Here is a 16,974-nt window from a genome sequence, read left to right on the forward strand (position 1 = left end):
CAGACATTGTATAAAGGAATATAATGTTACATATGACCACACATGAAAGCACTTTACATTTTTTGTTTTAAAACCAAGTCAAATTCTCAATTTGGATGTGTACTAAAATGATTCGTTCTATGAAGTCCTGAACTTGATAAAATTTCCAGTCTGAACAAAGTAGCTTTTTGTAAATCTCATTTCTACACTAGAGCTAGCTACAGAGATGGTGGCTACAAAGGGACAGATTATATTCGAATTTCAACATACACAAGATCTCAATAAGGTATTGTTCACATGGAATGAGGAAGTGCTTGGAGTTCAATAAAACAGGTGAAAACCCTTTTTATAATTTGTAAAGAGAAGGCACAGATTCCAGAAAAATCATTTAAATCACATCTCTCTAAATCAGTAACAAGAACAACAACAACAAAAAGAATTCTCTAAGCTCTCAAAGTCAGGGCTTGAACCTTTAAGGCTACTTAAAACTAAAGATTCTAAAATTCTAAAATTCTATGAAATCTCTGAGGGATTATTTCAGTTACCGGAAATAATCTGGTAACTGTGAGGGAAGTCAGTTAGCAGACTAATCCCTTACATAGCAGTTCCATAGAAAGCAGCTATGAAACACTAAAGGGCACTTTGCTTTAAGTGGACAGAAAACTGAGGACAAAAGGCCAGAATAGCTTTTGATGCAAACCTAAAGTGCTGGAGCTGTCCCATAAGGAGACAAGGTAAGTGAAAGAGGCATTCTAACAAAGCCTGAGGATAAAATCAGGTTTATATGACACAGTGATTAATAGTTTTATGGATTAATAAGAGCCTCCATTTTATGTAGGTACTGCTCTCCTTTACAGATTGCTCTTTGGAGGTCTGCTTCATTCTTTAATATCTGTAATTAGTAGTTTTAATGAAGACTCCTCGTTCTTGTCAGAAAGGAGACTGAGTTGGAAAAGTAATTACACATAAGAGAAGACTAATGATTCTGGCCCAGAGGCAAAATCCAAGCTATCAGATGCCCTCATGGCAACCCAAGAGCAAACCATTGGCCCTGACATTTAAAATGAGAATACACTTCTCTCTAAATACAAGGAATTCCAAGGAAGACATACAAATGGCCAACAGGTACAAGAAAAGGTGCTCCACATCTCTAATCATCAGGAAAATGCAAATGAAAACCCACAATGAGGTATCACCTCACACCTGTTACATAGCTATCATCAAGAAGACAAGAGAGAACAAGTGTTGGTGAGGATGTGGAGAAATGAAAACCCTGTGTGCAGTAGGTGGGAATGTAAATTGCTACAACCACCACGGAAAACAGTATGTGATTCCTCAAAAAATTAAAACTACAACTACCATATGATCCAGCAATCGTACTTCTAAGTCTACATCCAAAGGAATTGAAATCAGAATCTAACAGAGATATCTACACTCCAATATTCATTGCATCGTTATTCACAATAGCCAAGATATGTAAACAACTCAAGTGTCCATCAATGATGAATGGATAAAGAAGATGTGTACACACACCCACCCAGACGCACGCGCGTGCGCGCACACACACACACACCAAGGAATATTATTCAGCCATGAAAAAGATGGAATTCTTCCATTTGTGACAACATGGATGAACCTTGAGGGCATTATGCTAAGTGAAAAAAACAGAAAGACAAATACTGTATGACAGCACTTATATGTGGAATCTAAAAAACCCAAACTCAGGGTTACCAGGGGCTGGAGGGTGGGGAAATGGGGAGATATTTGTCAAAGGGTATAAACTTCCAGTTACAAGATTAACAAAGTCTGGGGATCTAATGTACAGCATGGTGATTATAGCTAATAATACTGTATTACATACTTGAACGTTGCTAAGAGATCCTGAATGTTCTCACCACAAAAAAGAAATGGTAATTATGCATCAGGATGCATATGTTAGCTAACACTATGGTGGTAATCATTTTGCAATATGTAATGATCAAATCAATGCACTAGACACCCTAAACTTATACAACGTTACGTGTCAATTATATCTCAGTAAACCTGGAAAAAAAATTTAATAGACAGTGAATTGAGAGGAATGAGAAGTTAGTGAACAGTAAGAAAGTAGAAATACATACCAAGCAATTTAGTATGACAATAATTTAAAATACTTTTCTGAATAAAAAGTTGTATATACACAGCCAGCCCATCTAGCAAAGACTCTTGTTGGGCCTATCAAACCGGATTAGCTATAAAAAGTACACTAACTGGAAACATAAATCATAAAAAACTTACTAAAATGGCACAAAGAGTTTCAAAGGTATAAATATGTTGAAGAACACTAGAAAGCCATGGCACGAAGTAGAGAGAAGCAGAAAAAAATAATTTGAACTCTTTTTGTCTTACACATGGAGATTCTTTGCCCTCTGACCAAAACTAGATATGACCAAGAAGGCAGAGGAGGGGGGGCACTCTGATACACTGGTTCACAATGAGAATTCCAGGCTTCTCCAGTTGCCTGGAGCATAGTAATATGATTTTCCAGCACATTAGGGAAGCAAAAGTAGAACCAGAAAGTCTATGTACTGGCTGGATTTTGTTAATGTCACTTAAAATGGAGGCAAAAATCCTAGCAAGATACCAAATAGAGTGCAGCAGATGGTAAACAAATATTATGAAGCAATCTTCACAAAATCTGCAGTGTATCACAAATATACAAAATGGCAGAGTTTGGGAAAAGACAATCATAACAGGCCATATGTTGTTAGCGATTTTATTTCAAGCAACGTGCAATCCAGAAGAGAAACCAAGAGGAGGAACATAAAGGTCCAAGAGTGGAGACACAGCCTCAGGTAAGGGGCAGTCAGAATGGCAAGCAGAGTGCCTACTGAGTAAACAGCACAAAAACATCAGACTCTGGGGAGCGCTCAGCCAAACGGCACCCAGTGCAGCGGCAGGACTCAAGTGGGCTTTCTAGAAAAACAATTTAGCTTCTACCAAGGGCAACAGAAAGTTAAGGCAATACTGTACTTTATATGTCATCTGTCATATTACTTCAGTGCCAGGTAAGAAGAGTCAATTAGAACTACAGCAAAGGCATTTTTCTAAGGCAAGAGGAAAGAAATGAAAACATAACTGTAGAGGTTAAAAAGGCATCAATAGGAAATTACCAGAAAAGCTGTCAAGTTTAGAACCCTTCTCAGGTGTGGAATCTAAGATCTGGTCAGGACCAGAGGCCATAGTTTCTAAGGCTAAATCTTCATATCCATGAATTTTAATTTAGCTCCATGCCTCCCACCTCCTGACTCCTTCTTTACTTCTTTGCTTCCTTTTTCTTTCCAAAAAATATTCAAGTGCCCACTATGTAGCAGGCAATGTTCTGGACACTGGGGTAATAACAGTGGAAAAAGGAAAACCCCTGCCCTCATGGAGTTTACACTCTACTTGAGAGGCTGAAGGGTACGAGGGAGTGAATCATACAGACATCTGGGGAAAGAATGTTCCAGGCAGAGGGAACAGCTCATGCTAAGGCCCTGTAGCAGAAGAATACCTGGCATGCTTGAGAGATTGAAAGAAAGCCAGAGTAGCTGCAATAGATTGAGAATAAGATGGGGGAGAGAGACAAGTTCAGAGAAGTAATGGTGGGGCAGAGTTGGGGGAAGATGAGGAAGGGCAGGGCCTTGTAGGGCATGTTAAGGACTTGGCTATCACTCCTGAGTGACAAGGAAACCACTGGAGGGTCTTGACTGTAGCGATCTCACGTAACTTCTAAAAGGATCTCTTTGGCTGCTGTGTGGAGAAGAGGCTATATGGAGGCAAAGCAGAAACAAGGAGACAAGTTAGAGGACCACTGTCCTAGTCTAGTTAAGAGACGATGGTGACCTAAACCAAATTGAGGTTTTGAGCAGTCATCACATGCTGGATATATTTGCTTGTCCTTATTACTTCATTCCTTCAACCATCCATGCATTCCAGAAACACAAATTGAGAGTCTACTATGTGCCAGGTACTATGCTGGGTTTCTAGCAATTCAAAAATGAGCAGCATTATCTACTGCCCTCAAGGAACTAGCCTGGTGCTTGGGTAAAGGACTTAATCCGCGTCCGGATCCGGAGCAGGAGAGGCCACAACAGTGAGAGGCCCGCGTACCGCAAAAAAAAAAAAAAAATTAAAAAAAACATATGTTTCACGTCAACAGTAGATTTTACTGTCCAGCAACACCAGCCCAACAGTAATTTTTTTTTTTTTTTTTTTTGCGGTACGCGGACCTCTCACTGCTGTGGCCTCTCCCGTTGCAGAGCACAGGTTCCGGACGTGCAGGCTCAGCAGCCATGGCTCACGGGCCCAGCCGCTCCACGGCATGTGGGATCTTCCCAGACCAGGGTACGAACCCGTGTCCCCTGCATCAGCAGGCGGACTCTCAACCACTGCGCCACCAGGGAAGCCCCAGCCCAACAGTAATTTTACAGCAGTAACTTGTCTAGAGAAAATCCAGGGAGAGGAACACATGTAACAGATATGCACAGGACACTCATTAGTGGGCACAGTTGATTTCCATCACCTCATGTGTTGGTGTACTCATTAATCTGTTAACGAAATTGTGAAAATCAGCAGGGATCTTTGGGCCTATATGAATGTCAAGCTCCTACAGCATACGTAGGGCCCACACATGCAAACATTCAAGATTTTTCATGGTTATGGAATTTAGCTTCATCTCAGAAGCGTTCTCACATCTGGGAAAAGACGAATTATTCAATAACCAGTATGGAATCAACTGTCTATCTGCTTGAAAAATAAAGCTGGATCACCACCTGACTCCTCCTTTCACCAAAATAAACTGAAAGATGGTACCAAAAAAAAAAAAAAAAAAAATCTTCTGTCTGCAATAAAAACACATGCTGTTTTATAAAAAAAAAAAACAAATCCACACAAAAACACATACAAGCGTACATATTTATAAATGTGTGTGTGTGTTTAACCCCATTAAAGTAGGAAGAAAAAAGAATTTGAATTAATGTTTTTTCAACATCCTGGAATGTGGACCTTTCTAAGCATGGCATAAATCCAGAAGTCACAAAATATGACAAATCGGTTCTTGTAAAAACTTTAAACTTCTCCATGGAAAAAAAGAGAAAAAACGACCTACACAAGCTTAAAGGAAAGCAATAAACTAAACAAAAATATTTATAACATCTAAGACAAAGGGGAATTTTCTTAATATTGGAAAGCTCTTAAATCAATCAGAAAAAGACAAATAACCTAATAGAAAAATGGGCAAAGGTGATAAATAGTTCACAGAAATTAAATACAAATGACCAAAATATAAATGAAAAGATGCTCAAGCTCATTTATAATTGGAGAAATACAAAATAAAAATAAAACAATACTACAATAATCTTTTTCACATATCAAATTGACATCAACTAAAGAGTTTATTGGACTCGAGCTGGCGAGGGTAGAGAGAAATGGGCATTCTCAAAAACTGCTGGTGGGAGTGCAAACTGGCTCTACCTTCTAAAGAACAACATGGAAATACCTATCAAAACGTAAAATATGGGTACTCTTTGTTTCAGTAGTTCCAAATCCTAGGAATTTATCCTACAAATACATTGTCTACAATGTGGAAAGCCATAAGAGACAATGCTGTTGACTGCAGCACTTTTTCTAATACTACTGAAAAACTGGTAACATCTTAAATTTAAAACTGGTCCATCAACAGGTTAAATTAAGTCATACCCATAAAATTAAGTATAATGTAATTATCTAAAAGAAAGAAGTTGACTTGTACACACTGATGTTAGAAAGACGCCCAACACATACTACTAAGTGGGGACAGGGGAAACTAGTTGCAATCCAGTATATATTATGTATGAGAAAATTTCTGGAAGGATACAAAAGAAGCTGTTAACTAGGGAATTGGGAAGATGGGGACTTTTACTTGTTGCTTTATTTCGATACTGCTTGCATTTTTTTTAAAGATCATCTATACCTTCTTAACTAAAGAAAAAAAATCAGACACTATTTATTGAAAGGTAGTACTTTCATCTGTGCTCTTACTGTAAGGGAGAAAGGACCTAAAAGTGGTAAAAAAAAAAAAAAAAAAGGTTTAGGACCATCAGTCCAAGAGGTAAGTTTGGCACAAATGGGACTCCCTCCCCTCACTCACTCCTAAATCCCCTCGGAAACACCATCCCCTGGGATAGAAATCAGAAAGAATATAACCACTATACACCCTCTGCCCCCTTGGACGTAGGGCCCAGTCAAGTGTGGGAATTTGAATTTGGAGCCTGAATTGTCCACCACCAACCAATTACATCCCACGCCTGCGCAACTGCAAAAATAATCCCAAAAAAGCAAATTACTTACTAAGCTTTAGGTTACATGCATTTTAAAATTCTCTTTTGAATACGGACATATGTAACATTCCATCTTATTCAACAAGGGTATTCCTACACGGCACAGTGTACACTCGTCCCTCAGTATCCACAGGGTATTGGTTCCAGGACCACTGCCCCCCATCCATAGGATACCAAAATCTGTGGATGATCCAGTCCCTTATATAAAATGGCATTGTACAGTTTGCCCTCTGTATCCACAGGTTCCGCATCCACGGATCGGGCTGGTGTGGAATCCAAGGATACAAAGGGCCAACTGTACTAAGAAGAAAGCAAGAGTGAAATAAAACATGGTTTCTGTCACCAAGTCATTCAAAATCTGGCACACAACCAACCGGAAGGGAGGCCCAATAGGTTATGTTCTCTAGTAAAGTGCCCAGAGAGATTAACCACACCTGCGGGGATCGGAGACTTCACCAAAGAGACGGCATTTCTTAGAACTGAATTATCAGTAAGAGAACCTAACCTTTCCCCTCTTTTCCACTTACTCAACTCTTTTTCTCTATGTAAAACAGGTAAACCTGACACTGTCCTTTCTCTCGTGGCTTAATTCATATCACTAAATACAACACCTCTTTTGTATAAGTTAATGTTGGGTATACTTTGCAGTATTAAATAAATTACTGTAAATATCTTAAAGTTTTATTTATTCAGGAGTTGTTCCATCATACCATAAACAACTGAAAGAGCTCAAAAATTTCAACCAATTAGCTTATAAACTACATCTTTCCAACTATTTCTTATACATAGATTTCATTTATTAGTGAAGATCCTTGGTACAGAAAATAAGGTCGCCCCAGAACAATCACGAAAAAAGCCAGCCTAGGATTTTAAGTCTATAATGGAAAGTACACAATAATCTAAGCGCAAAAAAACAAAGAACTATTATTATTTTGTCTCTGTGTATTTTTGTTCTTATTCTTTTCACCTAAAACTGATCCAGATGCAGATGGGTATACGCTTCTGCCCTTGTTGGGGGAAAAGAAGGAACATGATCTCTAAGAAGTTAAACCTAGAAATTTAAACATTTTTTCTGTAATATTTTACAAAATGAGATCATACCATACATATTTCGTTTATTCAACAGTATATCATGAATATACTTCCATGTCAATGCTTAAAATTCTCATTCTTTTTAGCCACTGCTTAATGCTTCAGACTATGGATAAATAATTTATTAATCCATTACTCTAGGCATTTAGCTTACCTCTAAATTTTTTGCTATTAAAAATAATTCCATGTCTGGCTTCCCTGGTGGTGCAGTGGTTGAGAGTCCGCCTGCCGATGCAGGGGACACGAGTTCGTGCCCCAGTCCGGGAAGATCCCACATGCCGCGGAGCAGCTAGGCTCGTGAGCCATGGCCACTGAGCCTGCGTGTCTGGAGCCTTTGCTCCGCAATGGGAGAGGCCACAACAGCGTACCGCAAAAATAATAATAATAATAATAATTCCAGGGACTTCCCTAGTGGTCCAGTGGTAAAGAATCTGCCTTCCAATGCAGGGGACGTGGGTTCGATCCCTAGTCGGTGAACTAAGATCTCACATGCCACAGGGCAACTAAGCCACAACTACTGAGCCCACCCTCCTCAACTAAAGAGCCTGCGTGCCGCAAACTACAGAACCCACGTGCTCTGAAGCCCAGGCACCACAACTAGAGAAAACCCGCATGCCACAATGAAGAGCCCACACGCTGCAACAAAAGATCCCGCATGCCACAGTGAAGATCCTGCGTGCCTCAACTAAGACCCCACGCAGTCAAAAATACATAAATAAATAATAACTCCAGGGGGTTCCCTGGTGGCCTAGTGCTTAGGATTCGGCGCTTTCACTGCCGTGGCCCAGGTTCAATCCCTGGTCGGGGAACTGCGATCCCGCAAGCTGTGCGGCACAGCCAAAATTTAAAAAAAAAAAAAAAAAATTCCACAAGGAACACTGTTTGAAGGGCATTCAACACATGTGTAGGTATTTCTGTTGGACAGCTTCCTAAAAGTGGATCTGCTGAGTCAAAGGTTTTGAACATTTTATATTTTGGTAAGTATTGCCAAATTGTCCCCCAAGAGAACATAAATAAAAGAGAGGACAATTGTACTCTCTGTAGTTAACCATCTGCTTAAAAAACAAGAACAAAAAGGAAAAAATCATGTGGAGAAACTGTACATTTTTCTACGTGCAAAAGCAGACCACATCTTGGAGAAAATATGGGACCACAGTTATAGATCCTTACTTTATTCTTCTTAACACCAGAGCCCCTGTGCTGACTAAACTCTCATCTTAACATTACTCAGCCCATGACCTCCCTCTGGCTTATGTCAAAACCACTTTTCTAGTACACCCTGCCCCCACCCCAGTCCCCAAGCCAATTGTTTTGGGGGGGTGGGAAGGACTCAAGACCTGAAGTGTTGCTGCCATCATCTAACAGCCATGCCAAGCCCCAATAAAACAGAATTACTTCATGCAACGTTCACTTAAATGTTCTACTCTGTTGCTGTTTTAAAGCAGCAAAGGATTAAAATCTTTTAATCAATAATCACTGGCCTACAGGTAGTTTACACGTTTCATTTTGTCCCACATTATCATTACAGTGAGGAGCAAGAGCAGATAAAGGTCATGTTGGTAATTAAAGCTATATTACAGAAATATGCACACCCAAGATATGATTAAATAAGAAAATATTCCTCGGTTCAGTATCATCATTAAACTTGCATTAATTTATAAATATTTAAATGTACCATATGATGATCATAAATAATCTGTTTTTGTCAGTTTCTAAAGTAACGCAACCCATAAACCCTTTGAAAAATTACTGCAGAAAGAAACAGTCAAGAAAGTATACAAGCCAGACTTACATTCAAATGCTGTGGTTGTTGCTTCAGGCAGAACCTGGCCTATCACATCCTAAACAAAGAAAGAATAAAGGAACACAATTAGCCATCTTCTTTATTGCTAACATGCGGCAAATTCTAGAGGAAACAGGAGAACCTGGAAAAGATTTTTGAAATGTTGGCATAAACTATAAAAACATTAGCTCATCATCACACTTAGCCCAGCAATCTAAGTCCAGAGTTTAAATCTCTATTCTGGAGCTTAAATCTCTATACTGGGGGTGGGGACCATTTAAAAAATCCTTTCCACTCTGTACTAATAACATAATTTTTTACTCTCGATTCAACAACATAGACAATTACACTGTTGTGCATTTATAAAAAAAAATAGGTTTCTTCCATGGGAGGCTATAGAAGGAATGTACTAGTAGAAAAAGAGGTTTGGGGAGTCAAGACTGGCCTGGGTTTGAATCTCAGCTCTGCACTAAACAAGCTGTGTGACTAGCAACAAATTACTCAACCTCTCTGAGCCTCAATTTGATTATCCTCCAATATGGGTCTAATAATGCTTACAGAGGTAATGTAAAAAGTATTAAATAATGTAATAAACATTAACATGAACTAGCCTAACACACTGTAGACCTTCAACAAATGCAGCTCTGGATATGTGACTACCAACACCTTTCCTTGCACTCATATTGGGAAGAGTTCAAAAAACAAGTTTCCATGATGATGATGTAAATCTACAATACTACAATACATTTAACACAAACAATTCTTATCAACCTTTACTCTTGAGCAACTAAAAAACATATTTAATGACACCGAAATAAAGTTAATCTAGCCTACAAAAGAAAAAGTGTATATAACCTGATATCAATGTTTAAATGAATCTATAAAGTTGAAAACACTTAAAAAATAGTCTACAGAGACAGCTTATTTAAAGAGGTACAGAACACCTTCGAGAAATCGTTAGTTCTGGGAAAAGTGACCCTCCATTATCTCCACTCCAACCCAAATGGTCTGCAAACCTCATTGTTCTCAGGGAGCTCTGCCACAACGTCCCTCCTGGGCCGTGCCACAAATGGCACCAGGCAGCCAGCTGACAAAGCCACTTGCAGTATTTCTCAGCAGGGAGCCCACAGCCCTTCCAAGCAGGGCACTTAGCAGGGTGGCGTCTGCAACTTCCTTCTGAAGGCAGTTCTTTAGAAGCTTTTGCTGCAGTGGCAATTTGCATAATAGCCTTGTCTCTACTGTGTATGTGTGTATGTGTATGTGTGTGTGGGGGGGGGATGTTTTAAATAAATCTGTGCATATAAAATTGATCAAAGGGGACTTCCCTGGTGGCGCAGTGGTTGAGAGTCCGCCTGCCGATGCAGGGGACACGGGTTCATGCCCCGGTCCGGAAAGATCCCACGTGCCGCGGAGCGGCTAGGCCCGTGAGCCATGGCCGCTGAGCCTGCGCATACGGAGCACAGGCTCCGCAACGGGAGAGGCCGCAACAGTGAGAGGCCCGCGTACCGCAAAAAAAAAAATTGATCAAAGGGAACTATCATAGGCAGCCCTCACTCATTAGAGCCAAAAGAGATTATTTTTTCTTCTTACTCTAGTCTTAGCAAATGAAACAACTTTCTGTGGAAGTATTTGTAAAAGATTTTAGTGTTGAAAAAAATCCTTTCTACATATTTGTAGGCAGAAAGTATTTATTGACAGCTAAATGAAAACTGTTGAGCGAGTATAGAATACACAAGCAGCCAGTGTAACGCCTAAGAGTGTGGACGGGAGCCAAACTGCTAGGGTTGGACCTTGGCTCTGCCGTTCAGTCACTGAGTGACTGAATTTCTCTGTGCCTCCGTTTCCTTCTGTGTAAAAATGAGATCATAACTGTACCTACCTTGTAGGACTAATGAGTTAATATTTATAAAGTGTTTACAAGAGTGTCTAGCACATGGTAAGTGCAAGTATTAGTGTCTGTTAAATAAATAAAACAAGTCACTAATGACTGGCACATTACAAATCTTACCTCATAACGAAATCCTAAATTTCAGCACCTGACAATCAGTGGAGGATGGTCTTTGGTTCACTTACTTCATCCTTCCACAGCATTTACTGAGGATTAGCCAGTATTGGTTTAAAAAGGGGTGGAGGTGGGGGGACCCTCCACTGCCCCAACCCTCCAAGTCTAGGTTATCACTGCTTACTTCCAGACAACCAATCTTGAGATGTGAACCCTAGAGTATTAGCAAACTAATTTAGGATCCTTCCTACTTATGAATAGCAGAACCTGTCAAACAGCAAACTTCTAACAACCGTCTGAAAACCCTGCTGAGCAGCAATGGCCTCCTTTGCCCATCAACATAAACAAGGAGCCACACAAACTTTACAACTAATGCGGGGGGAGGAAAAAGAGAAAGAAAAAGCAAACCTGATTGAGAGAATCATGAGAATCACGTGAACACAACTGACCATCTTGTTCTGTTAAAGCAAATAAAGTGGGGCTATAATAATGACAAAGAGGTAAAACTCAATCAGTATCTCCTGGTCTTTTCTAAGCAGGCACATTTAATTTTATGTGTATTTTCCAGTTGTATTTTAAGTGACTTATTTCAAAATGACCCTGTCTTATTCTCAACATTTTACTCAACTTAAAGAAAGTTTCGAAAGAGCACATAAGTTCACATATCTTGTTGGTGATCATTTCTTGATCCTTTTCTTCTCCTTCCTTTCAATAAATCAGTCAAACAAATAGCAAACCAAAAATATAAATGAGCATCTATAACGTGCCAGGAGGATAAAGATTACAAAACTGTAGGCTACAGAAGAATAAGACTTGCTCCTTGACTTTAGGAAGATTATAATCTGTCACAAAGATAGAGACAAACCTAAAAGACTAACAAATCAGAGCACTTATAGTATGATAAAAGAGCCAAACAAAAGACATAAATTAGCAAACGGTAGGTGCTAACTCAGAAGGCAGTAAAAATCACGGTCTCAGTTAAGATAGAAGAAACTTCACAGATGAGGGGAAATCTGGGCTGGAACTTGGGAGAGAGGACTCAAACAGCAAGAGGAAAGGGGGAACATTCAGATCTCCTGCACAATTTTCCCCAAACTGGGGACTGGATTGCCACGGAGAAACACAGAAAGCTGAAAAACAGATAACCCAAATGCCTCTGCCTATGAGGACCAGCTGGGTCTACTTCACAATGCACCAGTCCCTAACTATTCAGACGAAGGACAAAGGCCCCAGAGAGGCCCAGTGACTTGCCCACAGAGTCCCAGCCATTTGATGGAATTGTGAATGGAGCCCTCAACTACTGACTCTGAGTCCAAAACGCCCTCAGCTCCAGCTGACTCAGTGACTACAAATTGCTTCTGGCTTCCGTGTCTGGTTCTGCCACAAACCAGCTGTGTGGCTTTAGCATTTTCCCCATCAGGGGTTCATGCTTCCTCATTTGAAAACTGAAGTGAGGAGAGATATCAGATGAAGGGGAACGTTCCAGGTTTCATTTGGCTTTAAATTTTAACGTTCCAAGCCAAAGATGCTGATGTGACTCTTGATTTTTTGCCTATTTCTCAATGAAGAGATAAGGTAAACCTGGAAAAGAGATCTAAGGAGTCCTCCAGGTTTTGAGCTTGCAGCTCCAAGAACTTGATATACAGCACCCATTGTCACGAGCCCTCCATGAGGCCTTCCCAACATAACACGCTCCACCTGGGCGTACCTGAGCAAGCACGTGGCACATGGCACGCTGAGCTCTCGATGGTGGGACCATTTGTGCAAAGTTTATTTTTAGGCCAGTCATCCTTGAGCCAATGTACAATTGAGAGATGCCCAGGCCCTATCCCTTCTGCTGCAATAACAACACTTACAGAGCACTTACTATGCTCCAGATTGTTGTAAGTACTTTACACATACCAACTCCACTAGTCCTCAGAACTCTGTGAGGTAGGCACTACTTTTATCCCCCCAACCCTATTTTTGTCTTTTTACAGATGAAGAAACTGAGATACAGAAGACACTTGCCCAAGTGAGTCTGGTAAGGCTTACGATGTAAACGCAGTCAGCCTGGCTCCAGTTTGTGTTTTTAACACTGTACCATTCTACTTCAAATAATACCTTCTGTTGTCTCAAATGAGTAAAGTGAAAGAAAGCTCTTGTCTTTCTCATCAGAGACACAATCTCACTTAATCTTTACAAGTCTTTGAGGCAGGTATCATTATCCCTAATTTACAAGTAAAGAAACTGAGGCTCAGAGAGGCAGAGTGACATGCCTAGTTAGTGGGACGGTTTACAATTAAACACAAATTTCTTGATTCAAAACCTAGTGTGCTGTCCACAAAACAATAACGGTGTGCATCCTCTTTGAAGCTCCCTCATTAAATAAATATTTCAGGGTCCTATGAAGCATCGGAAACAGAGAGGAAACAGAGGTGTCCGTCTCCTCCAGAAGTTTACCATCTCGTAGAGGAGACAGACAAAATTAGCACAAAACCCATATACTTTGCCAAAACAAAGTTGTGGAAACACAGAGGAGGGGCATGTGACCAAGACCAACACAGAGGAAAAGCCAAGCTGGGCTTTGAAGGACAGGTGGGAGTTGGCGAGCTGAAGACAGAGGCCCAGTGAAGAAGGCCTGGGCACCTGGGAGAACTCACGGTTAATTCTATATATCTGGAAGACAGGATGCTCATGGGGGTGTAGTGAGAGATGAAGCTGGTGCCAGGCAGGTACAAGCCAATCAAGATGGGCCCAGAGGGGCTTCCCTGGTGGCGCAGTGGTTAAGAATCCATCTGCCAACGCAGGTGACACGGGTTCGAGCCCTGGTCCGGGAAGATCCCATCTGCTGCGGATCAACTAAGGCCGTGAGCCACAACTACTGAGCCTGCGCTCTAGAGCCCACGAGCCACAACTACTGAAGCCTGCACGCCTACACCCCGTGCTCTGCAACAAGAGAAGCCACCACAATGAGAAGCCCGCGCATCGCAACGAAGTGTAGCCCCCGCTCACAGCCTCTAGAGAAAGCCCACGTGCAGCAACAAAGATCCAACTCAGCCAAAAATAAATAAATAAATAAATTTATTTAAAAAAAATATATATATATATATATATGTGCCCAGAGGACCATGCCAAGGAGTTTGGGCCTTACCATGAAGGGAGATCCATGTGCATGTGAGCGTGTGGAGAACTCTGGATGCAAAGAGAAGGATGGCATATGTGTACAAGATCGGAGGCTGCTGGTTTACTCCAGCTTCTGCACTCCTTCTGCAGACACCTGAAGATCTGTATGTTCTAGGTGGTCAGTAACATCCAGAACTCAAAATGATGGTACACAGATCAAATTTTGATTGAGTAACCTATGACAACCAAAAACCACATCCCAGATCTTCCTCTTCCCCCAAACCTCCATGCAGCCCCATCTTATCCTGCAGGTAAGTTCCAGTATAGATCTGGTACTTGCAACATGCTCCTTGGTATGTCAGCTCTGCCTTTGATAGTGCAGTTATTCAAAATATAAAATGGGCACGATGTACTCTATCTCACATGAATACTAAAAGCTGAGAAGTAGTACTACAGCATGTGGAAATAAATACCAAGTAAAGTAAGGAAATCTGAGTTCTGGCACTGACTCCCACTCACAAGTAACATGGCTTTGGAAAAGCCATTTCACCTCACTGCTCCTCGGTAACTATCTGCAAAAAAGATCAGAGGGCTCAACAGGCCACCTCCAAGGTTATCCTCTGCTCTAACATTCCATGATTTTATTTGAAATATATTTTGAATATTTATTATGAAAGTAAGACTACATCATTGACTCTAAGATGCACATCTTCCCCTCTATTTTAACATCTCTGAAATTGGGTTTTGTACGATGTGTGGCATGTCATAGTTTAACAGGTCGCATTTTTTTTCTTTCTTAGCGGTACATAAAATAATGTCTTAAAACTTATGATGTCTTAGGCTTGCTGAAACATGATTGGTTAGAGTTGCCTTGTTTCCCTTTCCCACTAGCTACCAAGTTTAGAGAACTCAGTAGAAAGACAGGCTGGAATTTGGCCAGGGACATTCCAAAAAATCCTTGAGAAAAACTCTCTTCTAGATTCAGCTTTCTGTATCCCAGTTGGTTGCTTCTGTGTGTTATGTCCCAGTCCAGGCTGTGAGTTCCTTGAGGGCAGGGGTCCAATGTGATTCATCTCTACTTCCCCAGGAACCTGCACACTTGTCAGATTTCAGTCTATACAATTAATCAATGCTTGTGGTGGAAGAAATAAAACTGCCCCCATACGAGGCCAGCAATGGCCACTAGCTCAGGCCACCAGGGTAAGATTTGGTGATCAAGGTGCTTACTGCCCTACAAATCCCTGCGCCCCCCTCGCTAGGGACACTGAGATTAGCACTTACCAGCACATCCCTGAAGAGTAGCTGCGGCCCAGAGTGCACTGTCCAGTCCACGGCTCCACTATTTGGAATCTTGATGCGAATCACCAGCACCTGGTTCTCCATGGCATGGAAGGGGCCAAGGGCCAGCCACAGCATTACAGGTTAAAAGGGCTCACATCCTGGTAGGGGGGAACCCCCTGGCTCCTGGTTAGGCGGGGGCTCTTAGAGGTGACAAGGGGACTGAGGGTCAGAGGACAGAGGGGGAGGAGGAGTGAAGAGAGGAGGTGGTCCGGAAGAAGCCCGCAGGCTCGGAGCCAGGCCCAGGCTATATGGGGTTGAGGGATGTCTCCCTGTGAGCGTGGACGGAGCAAGGGGCAGGAGCCAGTAGGAACTAGCAGAGATCAGAAGGTTCTGGAGTTGGAAAAGAGAGCAAACGGCATCTTGCAGCTCTCTGCCGTCTGTGTGGGTGTGAGGGGACAGCACAGAGAAGACGCCGTTTTAGAGAGATACGGCGGCAGGTGTCCACTCCTCCTTAAAGAAGCGGGGAGGGTCCCCGACTTGAGGCGACTCAGTCCGGGGCTGTTAGGAAGGAGCCCCAGGGCCGCCGGACCACAAGAAAGCCGAGGGGGCCCTCCGCGGGAGGGTCGGGGGCGAGTCCTCTGCCCCACCCCGAGCCAGAGTGCACGGCGCGCGCGACCCAGAACCTGCAACCCGAGGCCGCGCGTCCCGGCGGCGGCGGCGGCGGCGTCGGCGGCGGCGGCAGGAGGGGGAAGGCGGCGGCAGGAGGGGGAAGGCGGCGGCAGGAGGGAGAAGGCGGCGGCGAGGGCACTGTTACTCCGGAACCAAAACGCGCGGCGCCGGAACCCTGGAAGCCGGCGAGGAGACCCGCCTCCCGCGGCGCCATGTTGGAAGAGGGCAGCTCGTGGCCGGCCCCGCCCCCGCTCGCCGGTGGGCGGGACCCGAGGAGCAAGGGCTTGGCGCCGGGGTCGGAGTGAGGGCACCGACTGGACTCTTCAGTCGTGAGACCCCACCTCCCCTGTCGCGAAGTGACCACCCATGGCGACCGGGTGAGAGCCCTTTCTTTTCCCGACCCTCATTAAAGACAGCGAGGTGAAAACATTTAACAAAAGAAGGAGGAAAGTGAACTAGAGCAGGGGTCCGCCAAAAGCCGATTGATGGCTTAGGATGCGTTGTTTCCCTGTTCAGAAGACTAGAAAAATAGAACTGCCCCTCTCGTTTATTCCTACTTTATCAGGCCCTGTACCTAAATATTCGTGGAGGTTTGTGCATCAAATGATCAAGAGCAAGGTTGTCTTTTTTTCCTTCTTCCAAGTCACAGATCCGGAGGATCATCTTTCTCCCAAATGAGCAAAGCGAGTGTGGATTTTTCAGTGAGGTCCGTTACCCCTATGGTT

General features: G+C 42.5%; 1 protein-coding gene across 3 annotated transcripts in view; it reads right to left on the minus strand.

The window, feature by feature from the left end:
• Nucleotides 1–16,427, minus strand: part of MAP2K5 (mitogen-activated protein kinase kinase 5) — a 262,237-nt gene extending 245,810 nt beyond the window's left edge. For all 3 annotated transcript variants that reach the window (XM_079913743.1, XM_079913742.1, XM_079913744.1), the window contains exons 1-2: nt 15,581–16,427; nt 9,202–9,250 (exon numbers count right to left, since the gene is read on the minus strand). In XM_079913743.1, the coding sequence (XP_079769869.1) occupies nt 9,202–9,250; nt 15,581–15,715 (184 nt within the window). In that variant the 5' untranslated portion in view covers nt 15,716–16,427. The remainder of the gene's footprint in view (nt 1–9,201; nt 9,251–15,580) is intronic.
• Between the last annotated feature and the right edge of the window lie 547 nt (nt 16,428–16,974).

Source organism: Stenella coeruleoalba (assembly GCF_951394435.1).
Source record: "Stenella coeruleoalba genome assembly, chromosome: 2".
Taxonomy (NCBI): Eukaryota; Metazoa; Chordata; class Mammalia; order Artiodactyla; family Delphinidae; genus Stenella; species Stenella coeruleoalba.